Below are 22,303 nucleotides of genomic sequence, written 5' to 3'. Positions count from 1 at the left end.
CTTCTTTTTTTTTTTTTTTTTTTTTTTTTTTTTTTTGGTACAGGGGATCAAACTCGGGTCCTTGCGCTTACGAGGCAGGTCCTTGTGCTTGCGAGGCAGGCCACGGAACCGCTGAGCTAAACCCCCAGCCCAGTCCTTGTTCTAATGTGAAAGATTTTAAATTCCTGAAACTAGTATTCCAAAACCTTTCATAATCAACTCAAATTTTTCTTTCCCAATCACTAAGCACCTCTCATAAGCCAAGCCTTTCTAGGTACAAAGAACAGTTTGGACATTATAAAAACTTAAGGGCATAACAAATACCTATAAGAAGTTTATAGTTTGCCAAATCATATCACCAATGATTCACTTTGCCAAGCAATCCCTCATTCCAATCAATCTGTTCTCCTCAATCCTTTAGAAATATCCATTGCCTTCTGATAGTTATACTTGTACACTATGACAGTGTCCATTCTGAATATATGCTTCCATTATCTTCACTCCCCAGCCTCCAAAACCTCGAAACTGTTCCTCAGTTACCCAATTTCCCTCTCTACAGCAATTTCTCCTTTAGAGTCATATAATTTATAACAACATTTTAACAGAGACAAAAATAACAATTCAATTGTGAAGATTTCTGATCTGTCAAAATCTTAGATTTTTAATAAGAAAAAATATTTTCTAAGAAATTGTATTAACCTTAAAATTTTTAATAACTTAAAAATTTTTTGAGACTAAATAATCTTTAAAATACTAAATGCCTTGGGACTATCTACAGTGAATGAAGGACGTACAGCAATCTAGGTAGGAGATGCTAGTGGATTTCAGGGTCTCTTAACATAGGTGGTTAAACCAGCAGCTTGAACTACCAAATGCTGGCTTAATACTTCTAGAATCACTGGTCTGTTAAAGGAGTAGAGCCATTCTTTAGCATTTACAGATCCATATATCTGCTGTCATTATCGACATATCTGCTATTTAATTAATCGACAATCCTTGACTCAATACCCAACTATGAATCAACCATACATTCAAAATCTGTCAAAAGTGTTCTACTTCAGTTCTTAAAGGTATTTGCCAGTACAGAACAATTCTTTCTAGTTAAATCTCCTTGTTAGTGGCTTCACATTCCCCTAACACATAACCTTCCATATATTACACTGGCTTTGTCCTTTTGTCTGTGTTCTAGAAGAGTTTAAAATTCAAAGGTATAATTAACTGCAGCTCCATGAAGTTAAAACATTTCTAATAATGTCACATTAGTTTTAAAAACAAGAAATTAAGGCTACCATAAATCTAAAACTGAACATTTTTTACAATTAAAATGCCTAAAATTGGTTACTTGTTAAGGTAATTAACTTAAAGAATATTGTGAAATTGAAATGCTGATACAAACTATCAGGTAATTTTTAAATCACAATGTATGTTATGTATGGGAAGAGGACAATATGGACTTAAAAATAAATCAGATTACATTTTCATCCTCATTTTCACTTTTAAAATTACTATTAAGAGCTATGACTCTCTAGTAAATTTTATCTACAATCAGTTTCAAAATACAGAAGACAGAAAAGAAATATTTAAATCTTTTAGAAAGAAAAAAATGGCATCACTGGTGCCTTCTTTTACCCCTAAACCTAGATTTTTGTCCCACCCACCCAGAGAAGGAAGTTATGAGTCCAAAACAAAGACTATCAACAATGTTAATAATTTTTAAAAAGTAAATAAAAGCCTCGAAATAAGCAAAACCTTTGATAAAAGCCCACACTGAATATATTGTTCTTAGTGATATATATACTAACTATACAGCAGAATCACTTCTTAAAAAATCATATACCCGCCGGGCGTGGTGGCGCACGCCTGTAATCCCAACACTAGGGAGGCTGAGGCAGGAGGATTCCTGTGAGTTCGAGACCAGCCTGAACTACATAGTGAATTCCAGGTCAGTCTCACTACATAGTGAGACCCTGCCTCAAAAAACCAAAAAAAAAAAAAAAAAAAAAAAAAAAAAAAAAAAAAAAAAAAAAAAAAAAAAAAAAGAAAATCATATACCTAAGCTTCACCTCTGATATTCTAATTTTCCCAAGACCCAGTTAATTTTTATTTATTTATTTATTTAGGTACCAGGGATTGAACTCAGGTCCTCGCACTTGTGAGGCAGGTGGCAGAACCACTGAGCTAAATCCCTAGCCCCAAGGCCCAGTTATTTTTTTTTCTAATTTTCACCACCATCACTGATATTCACCTGTGGTTAAAAATCACTGAGTTAATAGAATTACACATTTTAAATAATGAAACTGTTCATCCTGTTGGCAAACCCATCTTAAGGGCAAAGGTAAAGACCACCACAAAGCACAAGGTTCATATCTTGCCCAGAAATGGTGGGTAGGCTGTGGAAGAACTTCATGTCCTACTTACATTTCTATATTGTTTAATATTTTATAACAGCCACTTGGCTGCCTTGGTTACAAGAAAAGGCAGTACATATATATTATATATAAAGAAAGGCACATACATATAGATTTATATATATACCTACATGTGCAATTTCCCTTAGTGATGCTTGAAAGATTTTTGCTATTTGAATAATCAAAAGTTCAAAGTACCTGAAACAAATAAATCTCATTCTTTAGAATAGAATCTAATCCCTACAACCTAATTTTTTTTGTGACTTCATCTTATCCTTTAATGCAGAATACAAATATTTTTTTTTTTTTTTTTTTTTTTTTTTTTTTTTTTTTTTTTTTTTTTTTTTTTTTGGTGTTTTGAGACAGGGTCTCACTATGTAGTTGAGAATGACCTGGAACTCACTATGTAGCCCAAGCTGGTCTTGAACTCACAGAGATCCTTCTGCCTCAGCCTCCTGAGGGCTAGGATTACAGATGTGTGCCACCACACCCAGCACAAATAATACATTTAAAAACATGTATACTGGGTGTATCCCAGTATTTGGGAGGCTGAGGCAGGAGTTTGAGCCAGCCTGGACTACTCAGTGAGACCCTGTCCCAAAACACCAAAACCCGTAATAAAAACAAAAACATGCACAGAGCTAGGCATAGTGGATCCCAGAGGATGAGGCAAGAGTGTTGTGTGAGTTCAAGGCTGGCCTGGGCTACACGGCCTGGCCCGACTGGACTATAGAGTAAAAACCTGTCTCAAAATACAAATTAACAAATAACAACAAAATATGCACAGTAGCAGTCATTTTTTGGTATCCACAGCAGATTAGTTACAGACTCTCTATAGACATCAAAATTTAAGGATGCTGAAGTTTTTATATAAAATGACGAATGTCTGAAAGTAACATATAAAGCCCCTATATACCTTAAATCATTTCTAGATTACAAGTGATGTTTAATATAATGTAAATATTAAATTGTTATACTATGTTCCTAAGAGATGAACGACATGAAAAAATGCCTGTATATGTTTTAGTACAAATCCATTTCTTTTTAAAAGCATTTTAAATCTACAGCTGGTTGAACCTGAGGATGTAGAACCCACAGATATGGAGAGCCAAAAGTACTCAGGCAAAAATAAGGGTCTGAGCTTAATATTTGGACTTTCTACTAAGAAGACGCTTAATCTTAAAAAAAAAAAATAAAAACTTAAAAAGCAAAGAATTAAGCACATGATAATATTACAGGCAACCTTAGTAAACATATAGGGCTGGGGATTTAGCTCAGTGGCATTATGTCTGCCTCACAGGAACAAGGTTCTGAGTTCTATCCCTGGTACCAAAATCAATCAATCAATCAATCAAGTATAAACATCAAATGTAGGAATTAAGAGTAACTACTGTATCAATTATAGAAAACAAACTGGCAAAAATGTTGTAGCACTTATTCCAAGATATATAGTCAATTCCCATAAATTAGCACCTTTCATTTTCCTAATCAGAATCCAGGATTTTAGTCTGTAATCCCAGTACTGTGGGAGGCTAAGGCAAGAGAATTATAAGTTTGAGTTCAGCCTGGGAAACTTGGCAAAACTCTGTAGGAAAATAAAAATGAAAAATAGCTGGGAAGACAGCTCAGTGCTAAGGCCCTGGGTTTAATAAGAAAAAAGGGGGGAAAAAGAATTTAGTATTTTAAAAACAAAAACACAAAAGGGGTTGGTGTTGGAGGTATATAAACGTATAAGGCCCTAGATATGATCCCTAGAACAGCCAGCCAACAAAAAATAGATACTAGCACTCTTAATTTATATAAATAATAAGAATATACAGTATCAAGGATAAAATATTTCCCATGTCTATTAAAAGTGAAACTGTTTCCTTGTTCTTAAAGACAACAGTTTCTCTTTGTCCAAGTAGGGGAGAAAATACCTACTCCAAATTACACAAAAAGTTGACATACCTAAAAAAACCAGATGCAAAAATTTGAAGGAGGCATACATACTTCAAATCCTGATGACCAATTATGGAAACATTACAAAAAGTCTTTTGAACAGCTTGCTAATGGTTGAACAGTCCAAAAACATCAACTAACAAAAACGAGTACAAAGCAGTTAACTACAGTACTCCCCAAAACCCTGAGCACCATCAACAAGCAAGACTAGGTTGAAATATCAACACTAAGTTTACTATCCCAGTAGTAGTCATCAGGTTTCTTCACTTTTCTCAACCAAGGGAATTATGAGGATTAAAAAAGAGAAATGTACTGGTCAAGTACTTAAAACCACAAGAGTGATAATACACCAGATTTATACATTAATCTGGTAGCAGATTATAGACACGCACAGAACATTAGGAAAGCTAATAAACAATCATGAGACCACGAAGTTATCACAGAATCTCAGGAGCACTTAACAGGACGTTATTACGACATAAGGAAGTTATGATGTCATAATAATTTGGCAACATTTGAGGAAGTTCCAAATCACTGTATTTGGATTATGAAGACAGGAAATGTGCAAATTAATTTTTGAAAGATTTGTCCAAAATCTTTTTTAGTAAACTAAAAAAAAATTGGTTACTTTGTAAGTCCACATTACAATTTTTTTCAAAATTCATTTATGTAGAATTGATAATCCATTACAGGTAAAAGGTCAGTACTTCTTAAAAAAGAAGGGATCTTAATCAAATACATCCAAATTGGTTTTTTGTTTTTGTTTGTGATACTGGGAATGGAATCCAGAAAATTCACACTGAGCCACATCCCCCGGCCTCTAATTGGTATTCTTACAATTATCTGTCTGCTTCTCAGGGACCTAATTTAACTTGCAATGCATAGTTTGTTACAAAAAGAATAACATTTATTTAAACATTTTCTTTTCGTCTGAATTTTCCTTTAACAATACTCATGAATATGCCCTGTTATTTTATGTATATACAGTAATGATCACATAGCTATAAGTAAACATGCCAAGAAATATGGACTGTAAAAGTTAATTCCATGTACTTAATCATCCAATTTTTGATAAACCTTTTTGTAAAAGCTTAAGCTCATGAATACATTAAGTATATTACTTTTAAAATTCTCTTCTAGGATTTGATAAGCTATACATCTAAACTACTTCTTTTCAAGATATTACGAACTTTTATCATAGATACCTTTCCCTTATTCAGTTACTCTCATCTATATTGATAGGAGAAAACCAGCTATCATCTGAGTTGTCTGGTTTATTAAAGAGGTCTTTTCTACAGTTCTAAACCTTAGAAAATTAAGTAAAAACCAGCATTAGCCTTTCTAGATCTTTAGCACAAATGAAATTTCTTGTTTGGAAAATGCAACTGCAACTCTCAAAATAATTAGGCCATATAATGTCAATTACGAACATTATCTTTCATGAATCTGTTGGTTTAAGAATCCTTTCACATTATCCAGAGTGGTGATTCAGCCTCTGTCTCAACATGTCAGATGATATATTCAAAATCATACACTTCTACTTTTTAGTAAGAAAAAGAAAGGTTAGAACAGACAACTGAAACAGTAAAATATAGAAAAGTACTGAAGAACTGACAATATTGATGGAGTTAACCATGGAAAAAAAAAAAAAAAAAAACACAAAAAACCAAAAGCAGTTTTTTTTGAAAAAGAAGTTTCAGAGTCAGTGGTAAATAAGTTAAAGATTACTTACCACCAAGGTGGGTGCTGTCAATAGTCCCCAAGCAAAAAACTCCAAAAAGATGACGATAACCGCATGATAAACACTAGGAGAACCTATTCCTTGAGGCTACAAAAACAGATTTTTTTAAAAGTTAAAATGTGCACTCCAGAATTATTAAAATGACAATAATCAATAAATTTTTACTAAGAACTCGCAGCCATGCATTACTTTACAATGGAGATATGTAGTCTAAACTAATGCTGTTTGGTCTCTTTAATCAACTTGTATAACATTTTAAAATCAGGATTTACAAGCAGACAAACAAATATTACAATTTCATACCTTAGGCTTTCAAGTATATTTAATAGCCTTCCATGGAAATATTACCAGTTTGGATTTCTCTACATGCTGAAATGATGCTCCATCTTTTTAAAAATATTTTTTAAGATTGTCATAAAGCATCATCAACATTTAATATAACAAGCATCTCTCCTAACATAAAGAATGTGAGTATCTGAAAACCCCTTTACTAGAACTTGCAATTAGGAACTTGAGAAGAGGGGGACAGCTGAAGGACCACAGCTGGAAACAAATTTGTGCAAGATCTTATTCATTCAGCAAACATTACAGAGCACCTACTATAAACCAAAGAAAGCGATTACGTTACAATCATCTGCTCATATGTAACTGCAATAAAAAGACAGAGGTTAAGAATCAAGGGAAAAGTATGACAAAGAAGTGCTGTGGATAAATCACATCAGAGAAAAACATAATGAAGTAGACCAGGATCATGACTAGAGAATAAAGTTCTAGTCCCAGAGGCAGAAGAGGTAGCTACCTCAAGCTTTATTAAAGTCTCTCATCTTTATACACACACAAAAATCAGTGAAGGATTTTAAGCAAGAGAATGGTCTACATTTTTTGACACATCACTTGCGATTTCCTAAAGGAAATTGAGGAGTCTTACTACCTACAAGAATCAGCTCAAACAAGAGATGATCAGAGTAGGGAAGGGATATGGACACTGGAGAAGAAATGGATATAAGCACTTCAGAATTTGAAATTGGCAGAATTTTATAGATCATGAGAGGACAAATTAAGGATGACTTCCAAATTTTTAGGTTGGTTGTCTAGTAGTAGAAGCTAATATTTCCCAGCCTTTTCCCCCACAAGCCTCAATTTTATTTAGGTTCTAGGAGACTGCCCCTTTCACTTAATACATTTCTACCATATTTGAGCCCGAATTAAAACAATAATCAGCAGATGTTTTAAATCACCAGAGTGGATGAGATTATCAGGAGGATATAAAGTGTGAAAAGAGCAGTGGGCTAAAACAGTGCCTCAAGGTTCACCAACATTTTAGTAGTAGGCAAAGAAAAGGAACCCATGAGGAAGAGAAGAGAGGGGAAGAGAAAGGGGAGGGGAGGGGAGGGGAGGGAAGAAAATCAAGAGAATCAAAAGAATACAGGGGTCACAGATGACAAAGAAGCAGTTTTAGGAAGGATGACCAGTTCTAAATAAAGCAGACATTGTAAGATAAAGTAAACAAATGCTCATAGAATTGGTAAGCTCCAGACCTAGTTTGTTCAACATCACATATACCTAGCAATAGAAAGTCCAGAAGAATTTCTTGGGGTCTTCAACATGATAATTTATATTATAGATCTTCAAGAAGACAGTTTCACAAAGTTGACTAGGAAACATTAGTTTCACATTAACAGATATCTTATCTACACTTGAGCTCCTTGGAAACTCAACGAATGGGATGGCAGGGGTGGCAAAGTACATGCTTTATACAAATGGAGCCCTGTGTTCAATCCCTAGCATTTCCACAATTATATTAAAATTATGCAAATCTAAGCACAGAGAAAAATGAACAGTAGAAAAGAATGTCTTAAAAGTGGCTCTCTATTTAGGTGACTAAGGCCTGGGGATTTTGCTCAGTGGTGCTGCTGCCTGCCTCATAAGCACAAGATCCCTAGTACAATCCCCGGTACCAAAAAAAAAACAAAACCAAAAGAAAAAAAAAAAAAACAAAGAAACAAATCTACTCAGGTGAAGAGCACTGCATCAGTCACAAAGGATATGAGAGAAGGGTTTCCTAGAAGACAGGAGGTAGTATTTAAGCTAAGATCTGCAAAATCCCTCGGGAAAGACATTACTACTGTCAGGAGTGTCTGGAGAAAAGGGGTGATGATGGCCAAGAGTGTCTGAGGTAAATGAGGCATGATATGCACAAATTAGAATGTAAGACACATCCATCACTGCCTTATTTCAGCCTCTGATATCAAAAGAGGACAAGTAGCAGACCCACACACAGGGAGGTGGGGTGGGGGAGAGTAAAGGAAAGGAATGCTTCACAATGAGTCAATCATTATGTACTTCAAATGTATAAAAAAAAAAAAAAATCAAAGCAGGGCCAGGATGTAGCTCAGTAATGCCGCTGCCACACCTGCCTAGCAAACACAAGATCCTGAATTTGATCACTGGTACCAAAAAAAACAAACAAACAAACAATCAAAGCTAAGAGGTAAGGCTGAAAATATTACTGAAAAAAGGCCTATTTATTGCAGTACTAGGGCCTTTGTACTAAGCTACACCACTAGCTCCCCCGACCTTTCTTTTACTTTTTATTTTGAGACAGGGTCTTGTTGAATCATTAAGTTGCCCGGGCTGGAATCTAACTTGCAATCCTCCTCCCTCAGCCTCCCAGAGTGCTGGGATTCCAGGCATATTCCATCATACCTAGGTCACGTTAAGACCCTTAAATTAAAGAGGCTGCAGGAAAGTATACCAATATTTTAAGCCACAGAATAACATCGTATCACATGATTGCCTTTCTAGAATAATGTTCAGTGCCATATGGCAAATAAGCTGAAAGGGAGTCAGGAAGACCAGAAGGCAGGCTACAGCAGCAGAAATTGAGGTGAGAAAAAACAATCTGAATCAAAGCAGAGGTGGCAGAAATGAATGGAGCAAAGTAAGAGGATGTATCAAACATCAGGAGACAGAATTAAAAGGACTGAGTGACTGACTAGATGTGCGGAGAGTAAAGAGAGATCAAATATTAAGAGATATTTCACTTTCTGGTGTGATTAGCTGGATAGTGAAGAAAGGGGAAAGCCTAAAAGATTAATTCAGTTTTAGTCACAATGGTATGAGAAAAAGGTACACAACACTGGCTGAATCTAAAAAGTGAACAAGGGCAGGGACACTTGCCTAGTATGTATGGGGTCCTGGATTTGATCCCTAGCACCAGAGAGACCAAGAGAGGAGGAGGACAACAAAAGAGCTAGGAGCAGTGGCACACACTAGCAATCCTAGGGCAAATATTGATGAAGGCTGAAGCAAGATCACAAGTTTGAGTCCTGCCTGAGCAGCTTAGTGAGACCTAGTCTCTAAAAATAAATGGGACTGGAGATGTACCTCAGTGGTAGAGTGCCTCTGGGCTCATGCCCTAGCAATGCAAAAATAGTACAACAAAATCAGTATCTTAACAAGGCAAACATTCATTAAAACCCTAAGACATGACAAAAAATATAAAGGAAAGATACTAATAACTTTAAAAATATCCACTAACATTCTATGCCATGGAAATCATCAAACATTCAGAAAAAAAGGGCAGCAGCACCATTTGTAGTAGGAGTAACTTTGAAAAGCTAAATAAATGTTCATTCAACCTTTTTTGTATCCTATATTCAAATCATAGTCTGCAAATCAGATCAAATACACAGCCCCAAATTAAGAGTAATTTTTAATGATTTGTAAAAATGCTTTATGACACTCAAATTTTAAAAAAATCAAAGGAGGATATAAAATTGTACATACAGAGTAGTGTTTCCTATGAAAAACAAAAAGTCAACAGTGTTTATACAGGGTAGTGATTTTTAAGTGATACAACATTGCTTACTAAGTAAGCTGTTCTGTTTTCTAATAGACATGCTTAGACTTAAAGAAAAACTGCAAAACTGAAGTGGAAAAGATTAGGTAGCTCTTATACTACTTGTCCTTCCTAAACTACTTTCTTACTTTATGTATGATTGTTTTAAAGCGGGGACTGAGGGCATGGCTCAGTGGTAGAACACTTGCCTATCACATGAAAGGCCCTGGGTTCCATACCCAGCACTGAAGAGGAGGGAATAAAAATAAATAAATGAAAGAAAAAACCGGGAAGTGAAAGCTGGAATAAAGACATGTATTTGTTCTAAAATACTGGTAATTTTGAGAACTGTATTATAGATTGAACAACTGTACTCTGAAAATCCAACACCCAGAATCTGAAATGTTTTGAGCTATTTTCAGATTAGCAATACTCAATCAGTAAAGTCTACAGATCTGAAACATTTCTGATCCCAAGCATTTCAGCTAAGGGATGTTCAACCTGCATACCCATATTCATCTCTTTTATTTTAAATAAACTCGAAAGCAATAAAACATTCATTTGCATGAATTCAAAATGGACAACTTTTTAAAATACTTTACTGATATGGAATTAACACTTTCAGGTAAAACTTCTCACTTAAACACTAGGGTTTTCACAGAATATCCCATGAAAATTTAAGAACAATTTGAGATAGAAAACAAAGGGTGTGTGTGGCCTGGACAAAAACACCAGCAGGAAATTTAATAGCCAAGAAGGGCAAATATTTGACCAGTAAGTATAGTATGTCACAATGTCAAGACCAGAGTTCATATTATAAAGAGATAATGTGAAGATGATCAACAGAATTTTGAGAGAGACAAGTGAAAAATTCTGAAGGAGACCAATTATTAAATTAGCACATATTCAACTTCAGGTGGCCAAAATGTGACCTAAAAACAGTAATAATTACTGTTAATAATTAACTGTCCAATCAGCTAAGTACTTTCTTTCTTATGGAGGCAAGAGAGAGGGCTCTATGGTAATCATCTCTAACTCTCATCTCCATCTCTCAAATTCTAACCCTTAAATTCCCAAATAAATACTTTCTATTGGAAACAGGTCGGTTCCATTAGCTAGGTTTTTGGGTGAGTCTTTTAAAATCTACTTATTTATTCTTTCACTGTTATACTAGAAAACTACTATGAAGTCATATTTAGCTATGTAAGATGCCTATTTCATCGTATTTGGCCTAAATTTACTTTCTCTCATGATCCCTGAGGTAAGCCCTATATTTTACTATTCCATAATCTAGATCTTCTGGTACAAGCACAGCACAAAACTGCTTAACAGATGTCTGTAGAAATGAAATGAATATAGACAGTCCCTTAATAATGGTTTGATCCAGGATTTTTCAACTCTACAGTGGTGACATTCATATTCAAGACTACCAAGGGCCAGGGATTTAGTTCAATGGTTCTGCTGCCTGCCTAGCAAGTGCAAGGTCCCAAGTTCGATCCATGGTATCAAAACAAAAAAAACAAAAACAAAACAAACTGTACCTCAAATTCTGAGTTCTGATCTTTTTCATATATATTATGTAGTAATAATACATAATATTATTATAATATTATGGTGAAGGATTTAGCTCAGTGGTGCTACCACCTACCTTGCAAGTGCAAGGTCCTGAATTCAAACCCCAGTACCAACAAAACAACAGTACTCTCCTGTGATGATGGCCAGTGGTAGCAAGCTTCAGCTTCCTGTCAGCCACACAATCACAAGGGCAAACACTGTATTGTGTACAGTGAACAATAGTGTTAAATTATGATGTTCGATAAGTTACACGTTTTAAATGCATTTCTTCTTCTTTTTCTTTTTTTTGAGACAGGGTCTCACTATGTAGTTGAGATTGATCTGGAACTCACTATGTATAGCCCAAGCTTCTCTAGAACTCACAGTGATCCTCCTGCCTCAACCTTCCGAGTGCTGGGATTACAGGTGTACGCCATCATGCCCAGCTCTTTAAATGCATTTCTGAATTAAGATTCTTTCCATTTATGGTGGGTTTAATTGAGGTAATTCTAACTCAAGGACCATATATATTCTGTCGCTTCTATCTACCACTAAAATATTTGGAGTAGTAGTTATATGTAGATATTGCTAAAGAGTGTCCTCTATTAATTTACTCCTTTACACCTTGATATGCCAGTGCACATTCTGGTATCAATCACATGGGCTTATTATACAGACTAGCTTTTTTTCTGGAGACAGTGTTTTGCTATATATATAATTCAAGCTGGCCTTGATTCACTATGTAGCCCAGGCTGGCCTTAAACTCATGGTGAGCCTTCTGCCTCAACCTCCCGAGTGCTGAGATTACAGGAGTGCACCACCATAGCCAGCCAAAGACTAGATTAAAATAATAAAATGTTATCCCCTAAAATGTATATTGTTTTCATGCATCAGTTAAAAAAATAACAAATATTTTAAAAAGCGGGACCAATGGATATCACGTCTCCTGATACAACACCCTGAGAAGTTCTCTTTACATATGGAATTTTCTTAACTACTGTACTTTTTTTTCTAATTAAGTGTAATAGGACAAATTCTATGTGAGCCTTCTTCTGCAAGACAAATAGTATAGAATCATTTTAAAGGATCATGAAAGACACACAAACATACAAAGGAGGGAACTCTCCTAGATTAAAGAAAACTAACAACTATAAGAAACATGATTCTTGTGTCTGGTATTTAAAAAATAAATAGCTAAAAAAGATAATAAAAAATGGGGAAATTTAAAAGTCAAGTAAATATTAGATAAGGCCAATATTTGAATCTTAAATGTCCATTAACATGTTCACAATGGGCCCATACATGCATGATTGTCCCATGCCAGCTGATGGGGCAGCCATGCAGGAACCACTAGTGGTACGAGGCAGCAGGAAGGTATTAAAGGCTCATTAAAAACTGTTAAAAACTTGGTCCTCAGCCTATGCCCTCCAGGAACATTTAAAATAAACGACCTAGTGGGAGGAATTCAGGTCACTAGGGACATGACCTTGAAGGGGATACTGGGAGTTGACAATTACAATGGCTTGGTAACTTGATTTGCTTTGGGATTTATATGTCCAAAGGATTGGTGGTGCATATTTCTAGATGTATCTGACTAGGTCACAGAAGCATGACTTTGGATATTATATAGGGGCCCTGCCTGGCCCCTTCCTTTGTGGTGATGTTTCCCTGCTCTGCTTCCCAGACATCATGAACTGAGAATCTATGCTCCACTTCACCCTTCCACCATGATATTCCTGCTGTACAGCCAGCATACCATGGACTGAATCCCCTGAAATTATGAGGGAAATTAAACCTTTATGTTGTAAGTGTATGTAAGCAATGGGAAAGCTAATACAAATAATAATGTGAAAAATTTTGACTGATATTTATATTTTATGATTTAAAATATTGTATCATAAGGAGATATAGGCTGCAGTATACAAAATTAGCATGATTGTTGCAACTCATTATTAAAATTTCTGCAAAATAAATTGCCTAGGCTAGGGTTGAACTTGTAATCCTGCCTCAGTCTCAAAGACAGCTGGGGTTATCCGCTTGTGCCACCAAACCCAGCTAAAAAGGGTGAAGATTTGAAGAAAAATAAAAGTAAATCTGGGTGCAATGTGGCATGCATGTAGTCCCAGCTACTTAGGAGTCTGAGGCAAGAGGATCACTTAAGCCCAGGAGTTTGAAGCCAGCTCAGACAACATAATAAAATCCAGGCTGGAGATTTAGTTTAGTGGTTCCACCGCCTGCCTTGCAAGCACAAGGACCCAAGTTCAATCCCCAGTACCAAAAAAAGGCAAAATCCTATCTCTTAAAAAATAAACAAAAATTTAGCCAGGCATGGAAGTGCATGCCTGTAATCCCAATACTAGGGAGAGGCTGAGACAGGACTGCGATGAGTTCAAGGCCAGCCTGGACTACACAGTGAGTTCAAGGCCAGCCTGAAACATATATGGCAAGACCCTGTCTCCAAAATAAATATTAAAACTTTATAACAATCCATATTTATAATCTGACTCATTCCAGTAACTTTGCAAGTTCCATATTATAAAATTATCTTCATTTTATAGTCTGGTACAGCAAATAAAATATGGAATGAACTCAATCCAGGCAACCACAGAGCCTGTCTTAACTAACACATACAGTGCCATAGAATAAAACGTTTCTTAGGTATAGCAATCAAATCTCATCTGTTTTATTATCCTGAAGTATACAGCACCATGCCCAGAAGGTAATAAGTGCTTACCTATACACTGACTCCAAAGCCCTAATCATGACAGTCACTAACTTGCTACTTAAGAAAGTCATTTCACCTCTCTGAGCAGTAAGGAAGAGCCTACATATGGTCCTGCTAATGGCTCAACTTACTACTCAACTTTACAATATTCCAAAAGTAATATGCACTGAGTAGAAATTGTACTTCAAATTTAGAATTTTGATCTTTTCCAGGATTATCAGTATGTATATACTTCTCATGTGAAGCTGAACAATGACATCAAGCAATAGCTTTTACTCAGCCAAGCCAATACTCCAATAATGTTAAACTACAATATTTTATAGATATATTAGGGCTTAAACTTATAGTATTTTCACTCTACAATGAGTCTACTGAGATGCAATCCCCTTGTATTAATCTCTTAATTTATTTATTTTGGGGGGGGTTGGTACCAGGGATCTAACTCAGGACCTTGTGCTTGCAAGGCAGGCAGTAGCACCGCTGAGCTAAATCCCTGGCCTAATCTCTTAATTTAAATCCTCATCTAACTTTCAAATTCTGAGCTATGCTTGCCCAAATCAATGTGATCCAAGCAGTAAGTATGCAGGATATATTGGCTTTATTAGTTTACACTATACTACTATCAGTGAACCATGGGTTTACATGGATTGTTACCTAAGAGAAAGAACTTGTTCCACTAGTAACTGAGCATTATAATGACATTATAACCCTGTTTATTAAATAGCATACCATCACACTGAAAATCATTTTATAGACCAAATGCTTTGGCAGCTTCAAAAATACCTAGATTAGTTGGGTGTAGTTGGGCCTGCCTGTGATCCCAGCTACTCAGAAAGTAGAGGTGGGAGAACTGCAAATTCAAGGTCAGCCTGGGTAATTTAGTGAGACCCTTCTCAAAATAAAGCTGTGGCACAATTGTGCATGCCTGTAATCCCAGCATTCAGGAGGATAAAACTGGAAGATTAAGAATTAAGAGATTCAAGGCCAGCCTGGACTAGCAAGATCCTGTCTCTAAATTAAATCAAATGGGATAGGGATGTACTACAGCACTTGCCTAGCATGAATGAGGCCCTGATTTCAATCCCAAATTTGGGAGGAAAAAAAAGGTCAAGATCATAAAAACAAACCTTTATAGAGCCAGGTGTGGTGACCCACACCTTTAATCTCAACTACTTGGGAGGGTAAAGCAGAAAGATTACAACTTCCAGGCCAGCCTGGGGAACACAGCAAGACCTCATATCAAAACAAAATAAAAAACAAACAGAAAACCTATTCCAGACTGAGACTGAATAAACATGGCAACTAAATACAATGATTAAATTTTGCATTAAAAAAGTATAATAAAACAATTAGGAAAATGTAGCTATGGGCTATGAATTATACACTAGCATTTTATCAATGCAAAACTTTCCAACTGTCATGACTGTATTATGGTAATGGAGAGAACATTGTTATTCTTAGGTTTTATGGATAAAGTGTCATGATATCTACAAGTTCCAAGTGGCTCCTGGGGGGAAAAATGTGAGCATGTTTATAAGGAAAGAAAAAACTTTAAATATGGCAAAATGTAAACATTTGATGAATGCAGAATCTATAAGATAGCAAATGAATATTCAATGCACTACCCCTGCATTTTTTCTATAGTTGTGAAAATTCTCAATATAAAAATTGGAAATAAAAAACATGTCAAAAAACAAAGAAAAATAATTTGAGCGTAGAATTTAATTTCATGGCAAGTTAAGCAAGGGTAAAATACATCTTTTGAACTAAACATTGCATTTTTATGATCTACGTAAAATGAGTAAGACAAAGATACTTAGATGTAGATACAGAAAAATTGTAAATTTTTATGGAAAGACAAAAGAAAAAAGTTCCTATAGGAAATACTTTAACTAAAGACTTGCTTTAATGGGATCCTGAATCGTATAGTAGGGCTGAAGGAAATACAAGGCCTGACCACTAGTATCTGGCATCACCATGTTTTTGTGTTTTTTCTTTCTTTAATCAAGCAAGACAAGGTCTACTATATTTGTAAAGCAAAAACAAAACCAGTCTTCAATATCCTATGTCCTGAAAATATGAATCACCAAAAACACGCAGTGACACCAGCTTGCTAATTGAGTCAATCTGGATTAATCTGCAGTAAGACTTAATTATTTTACTGACATGCTACAGATCAATTTAAAAATTGAGAGATATTCAGAATCTATGTATCATCAGAGTGAAGAGGTACTTATTGGTTAATCTGCTCCTAAATAGAATGGAAATTTCTTCCATTCATTGAGGGTTATGAATCACATAGTCATCAAAAACAAAACAAAACAAAACAAAAAAAAGAGTTCAACGAGATCAAGTTTTGCTCTTTAAAACAAATAAAAAGCTCCAGAGTTGAAAATTACATCGCTTTGTGTAAATTCTGGTAAGTGGCGTGACAACCTAATGCATCGGGTTTCTGTTCTTGGCAAGAAAAGATGTGGCTGTATTACATCAAATTAAGCCATCACTACCACACTGTTCAATGATTTCAAACTGAATTCACTATTAAGGTTAAATAAAATTGAAACTTAAAAACAAAAAAAATACGGCTGGGGATGTGACTTAGTGGTGCCGCACCTACCTGGCAAATGCAAGGTCCTGAGTTCAATCCCCTATACAGCCAAAAATGAAAACAAAACAAACAAACAAACATTACTAGCTCAAAAATCAAACTGTCATATATAGAATAGAACCTAAACCTAGAACTGGTCTTATTGTAACCTCTAATTCACTCAGTATATATATATATAATTGATAAATGACAAAATACTAACACTCCTTGTTTAAAAATGACTAATTCACAATAGCATCCAAAAAATGAAGTATCTAGGAATCAATCTAATGAAGGAGACAAAAGACCTCTGCATTGAAAACTACATTACTATGAAAAAAGAGATCAAAGAGGATATAAGAAAATGGAAAGACATCCCCTATTCCTGGGTAGCAGGAACCAATATAGTAAAAATGGCCATACTACCAAAACTGCTATACAGATTCAATGCAATCCCAATTGAAATCCCAACAGTATATTACACAGAACTAGAGAAAACAATCCAAAAATTCATTTTGAACCAAAGAGACCTAGAATAGCAAAAGCAATTCTAGGCAACAGAGACATGGCAGGGGGTATCACAATTCCCAATTTAAAACTATACTACAAAGCCACTGTTTTTTTATTAAAACAAAACAAAACAAAACAGCAGGGTACTGGCAAAGAAAAGATTCAAGGATCAGTGGAACAGATTAGAAGATGCAGAAACTACTCCAGACATACTCAGCTACATCATCTTTGACAAAGGAGAGAGCCATCCTCATTGGAGGAAAGATAGCCTCTAATAAATGGTGCCAAGGGCTGGGGGTTTGGCTCAGTGGTTCCATAGCCTGACTCTCAAGGGCCTGAGTTCGATTCCCAGTACCAAAAATAAATAAATAAATAAATATATAAAACAAGTAAATGAATGGTGTCATAAAAACTGTTATTTCAACCTGCCAAAGATTAAAACTAGACCCCTATCTTTTTCACTAGGCACTAAACCAAAATTTAGTATTAAAGACCTAACTATTAAAACAGAAATACTAAACTTGCTGGAAGATAAGTTAGGTAGAACTCTCCAAGACATGGGCATAGGGAGACTTTATGAATAAACCCTCAGTAGCATGAGAACTAACACAAAGAATCAACAACTGGGATCTCGTCTTATTAAAAAGCTTTTGTACTGCAAGAGAAACCACCAACATTGCTAAGAGACAACCTACAATGTGGGAAAAAATTTTTACCAGCTGTTCCTCAGACAAAGGTCTACTATCTAGAACATATAAAGAAATTAAAAAAAAAAATGAGACTCCTCCCAAATATAAAGACCCAATTCAAAAATGGGCATCTGAAATGAACAGACATTTCTCAGACAGAGAAGTAAAAGCAGCAAATGAATATATGAAAAAACGTTCCACACATCACTGGTCATTCGAGAAATGCAGATGAAAACAACACTGAGATTCCACCTCACCCCACAAAGAATGGCTGCTATCAAGAAATCACACAATAACAAATGTTGGCGGGGTTGCGGGGAGAAAGGAACCCTTCTCCATTGTTGCTGGGAGTGCAGACTGGTGCAACCACTATGGAAATCAATATGGAGACACCTCAAAGAACTAGGATGAGAGGTTCCCTCTGACCCAGCTATCCATGTTGAGTATATTTCAAAAAAAACTTAAAGAATCATACCACAGCAATATATGTGCACCCATGTTTACAGTGACAGAGTTTTGTAATACCTAAAATTTGGAAACAGCCTAATTGCCCATCAAGTGGAACCTGGATAAAGAAGACATGGTTTTCCTATAAAATGGAGTTCTACTCAGCCATAAAGAACGAGAACCTAGAGACATTTATAGCTAAACAGATGCACATTGAGGCCATACTCTTAAGTGAAACAAATAGGACAAACATGTAAACAAGGAATAGTTTGTTTGGTGTGAAAAACTAAAAGTGTAAATAAGGTTCAAATTGTGTAAGTGATAACGTGAAATAGGAAGAAAAGGTCTAAAGGAGTAGGGAAATGGGAAGGGTAGGGGAAAGGAAAAAGAAAAAAATGAGAAAAGGAAAAAATGCAAACAAAGTCTTTCTAGATAGGGAAGGGTAGTGGGTGAAGGGAGGGCAGGGGAATGGGGAAAAGTAAGATAAGTCATGATCAAGATAAGTCATGTAAAATCAAGGTAAGTCATGTAAAGGTATAAGATCCCAATGATGAATGTAACTATAATGTATACCTAAAATGTACCAATAAATTATGTTTGTTTGTTTGTTTTGGTTTTTTGAGACAGTGTCTCACTATGTAGTTGAGACTGACCTGGAACTCTGTACAGCCCAGGCTTCTCTAAAACTCATAGCAATCCTCCTGCCTCAGCCTCCCGAGTGCTGGGATTACAGATATGCCCCACCATGCCTGGCTAAATAAACTTAATTTTTTAAAAAAATTTAAAAGAAGACTCTTTAAGTGAAAGTATTTTGCACAGTAAAATTCATAACTGTTTTTATACATGAAAAAGTCAATCAATGATGAAAAATAAACTACAACGCTTGTCATCAAGCAGACGGACCTATTTCAAGATTGTTAATGTACCCTGGCTGAAACTAACAACTTTATGCTAATTTACATTCCTATTTCAAAATAATACTTGCTAAAACACAACTTGAGTTAAATTTCTAAAAATTTTAAATCTTAAGTACATTTTAGAATACTACTTGGAGAGCAGGGGATTTAGTTCAGTGGTGCCGTTGCCTGCTTTGCAAGTACAAGGTCCTGAGTTCAATCACCAGTACCAAAAAAAAAAAAAAAAATTTACTTAAATTTCAAACTTTCAGTAGCTACAAACAAGTTACACTCCACTACTGGCAAATTTCTGCAGACACTATTATAGTGGCAAGCAGATGATCTAAATATATCACAATGAACTAGGTACATAATCTGAGAAAATTTCCCACTAATTTATCCCCAAACACTAACATAAAGCAGAAGTTGAAGAATGGAGGTGAAATTATTCATGGTGCTGCCTTCCAAAAGACACCTGCCCAAGGCAACACAGCTGGCATTCCACATGTGTTGGTTCTGCATCCACAGACTCATCGAGCACAGATCAAAACTACTCAGGATATAAAGTGCATTCAAACAAAACATGTACAGACCTTTTCTTGTCATTATCCCCTCAACAATACAGAGTAAGCAACATGTACATAGCATTTACACTACACTAGGTGTTGTAAGAAAACTGAAGGTAATGTAAAATATACAGGAGGATGGGCATTGGTTAGATGTAAATAGTATGCATTACATCATTTCATATAAGGGACTGAACATCTCTGCATTTTTTGCTATAGAAGGAGAGTCCTGGAATCAATCTTCAGAGGATACTGACAGACAACTATATGTACGTCCTTAAAACTAACTTAACAGCTCACTGGTCTATGAAGATTTTACATCCTTGAAAGATGTCTTATTAACTACCTGAACTATTCTTCAGGAAAGCATAAGACATTGGGGTCACCTTGCACTCCATGCTTGCTAACTCCTATTTATTGTCATTAAAAGGAGGGAAGCTGGGTGTGGTAACACAGTCTTTAATTCCAGCACTTGGGAGTCTGAAGCCAGCCTGGACTGCATAGTTCAAGGCCATCTTGAACTACACTGACACTATCTCAAAAACCAAAAAAATTAAATTAAAAATCAAGAGAAACAAAATCCAGCACTCTGATTCCGTGGGCATATTTCCCTTTGCCAGTATGTCAGTTTCACTCTTTTAGGTACTTAGAACAAAGTAGTTCAGGGAGGGGTTTGGCTCAGTGGTGCAGGGCCTGAGTTTGATCCCCGGTACCAAAATAACAACAGCAACAAGAACAAAGTAGTTCACATATGCCCTGCTTTCTCTCAAATTTTTCAAGTCATTTTACTAATCTACTTGTGAAACAACTGTATATTTTGTCAGAGAGATATAGCCCATAACTGTAGTATTAACACAATAAAGATCATATATAAAAAAGCTGAAAAAAATATAAAAATAATAAAGTAAGCAAACTGAAAAATCACAAGACAAATTTTGATAATGTGTAACTGAATTAATAAATATACAGCTCAAAGCCTCTACAAGAAATGATTATATAAACAATCTTGGAATATACAATCAAGATTTAACAAAACTGAAGCATTCAAAAATGTCAGAATGGCCAGGCTTGGTGGCGCATGTCTGTAATCCCAGCACTTGGGAGGCTGAGGCAGGAGGATCTCTGTGAGTTCGAGACCAGCCTGGGCTGCACAGTGAGTTCCAGGTCAGTCTCAACTATATAGTGAGACCCTGTCTCAAAAAACAAACAAACAAAAAAATCAGAATGGTCTACACTGACACATGTCAAATGTTAGTTTACATATGTGAAAACAACAAAACTATTTCTACATATGAATGCTTAAAAAGCAAATTCAACAGTGTCATGGTCACTTTCATCACTGAAATGGTAAACAAGAGATGAACATACTTGATCTAACCTATAGAATTTATTCTGTAGTTACTGGTGCTGTTTTCGAACACAACTGCTCTTTTGGGAAGCAGGGGCTCTTGGGAATCTTATAAGCAAACTGTACAGACATCAAAGAAAATTTTGCAAACTTCAGATGAAAGACCTTCAGGTTAAGAACTCCTGGTTATAGAAACATACAACGTAATTTACCTTAATTGTGCGCTACTCAAACGGACTGAAATATAATTTCACAGGAGAAAAAAAAAAAGTAACTTAAGGGACTGGCGATATAGTTAAGCAGTAGAGGGCTGGGGATTTAGCTCAGTGGCACCGCAACTGCCTGGAAAGTACAAGGTCCTGGGTTCGATCCCTAGTACCCCCCCAAAAAAAGGAAGGGGTTGTGGGGAGATGTTAAGCAGCAGAGTCTTGACTCTGGCCCTGAGTTAGATCCTCAACAAAGAGGGAAAAAAAAGTAATTTATGGCGAACCTGGTTTGTACAGAAGAGTTTACTTCTCCAACTGGTAAAAACTATAAATCTACTCTAAATACTTGACAAATCATAAAAAACTCACTATCTCACTATTCATTTTGTTTATAAATATTTAAATTGGCTGATTAGGTTTATATAGATGTCATCAACAAAAGGACAAGGCAAAAGAATTTTTTAAACACCGAGAGAGAGGGGGAAAAAAAAGCAACAGAAGGGGATCAGATCAGTACCACTGAAATACATGAAATATTGTTCAGTCATGCACTGATCAAACAGCCTCAAACACCTGCCTCTAAATCCATCCACTGAAATATTTTAAAAGCTCTATAACTGTAAAGTCAATAGTAATATAGCTTTAATGCTTTTTAATGATGCAATGAATTAAAAACACACACAGGCACAAAATATCAAAGGGCAGTTTTTTTCTCTTAAAAAATGTTCAGCCAGGTATAGTGGGGCACACCTGTAATTGAGTGGCTGAGGCAGGAGGATCACTGCAAGTTTGAGGCCAGCCTGGGCTACACAGCAAGACTGTCTCAAAAATCAATCAACCAGAAAAAGAAAGAAAGGGGAGAAGG

At 35.7% G+C, this 22,303-nt stretch overlaps 1 protein-coding gene across 1 annotated transcript in view; it reads right to left on the bottom strand.

Annotated features, from left to right (window-relative positions):
* Nucleotides 1–22,303, bottom strand: part of Mfsd14a (major facilitator superfamily domain containing 14A) — a 51,412-nt gene that overhangs the window by 25,356 nt on the left and 3,753 nt on the right. Inside the window, exon 2 of the mRNA XM_010639060.2 lies at nucleotides 6,061–6,156. Within this exon, the coding sequence (XP_010637362.1) occupies nucleotides 6,061–6,156 (96 nt within the window). The remainder of the gene's footprint in view (nucleotides 1–6,060; nucleotides 6,157–22,303) is intronic.

This window comes from Fukomys damarensis, unplaced genomic scaffold, assembly GCF_012274545.1.
Source record: "Fukomys damarensis isolate Sample0158 unplaced genomic scaffold, DMR_v1.0_HiC HiC_scaffold_33, whole genome shotgun sequence".
In the NCBI taxonomy this organism is placed as follows: domain Eukaryota; kingdom Metazoa; phylum Chordata; class Mammalia; order Rodentia; family Bathyergidae; genus Fukomys; species Fukomys damarensis.
Note: the sequence above shows the minus strand (reverse complement) of the source record. Positions and strands in the feature narration are given on the sequence as shown.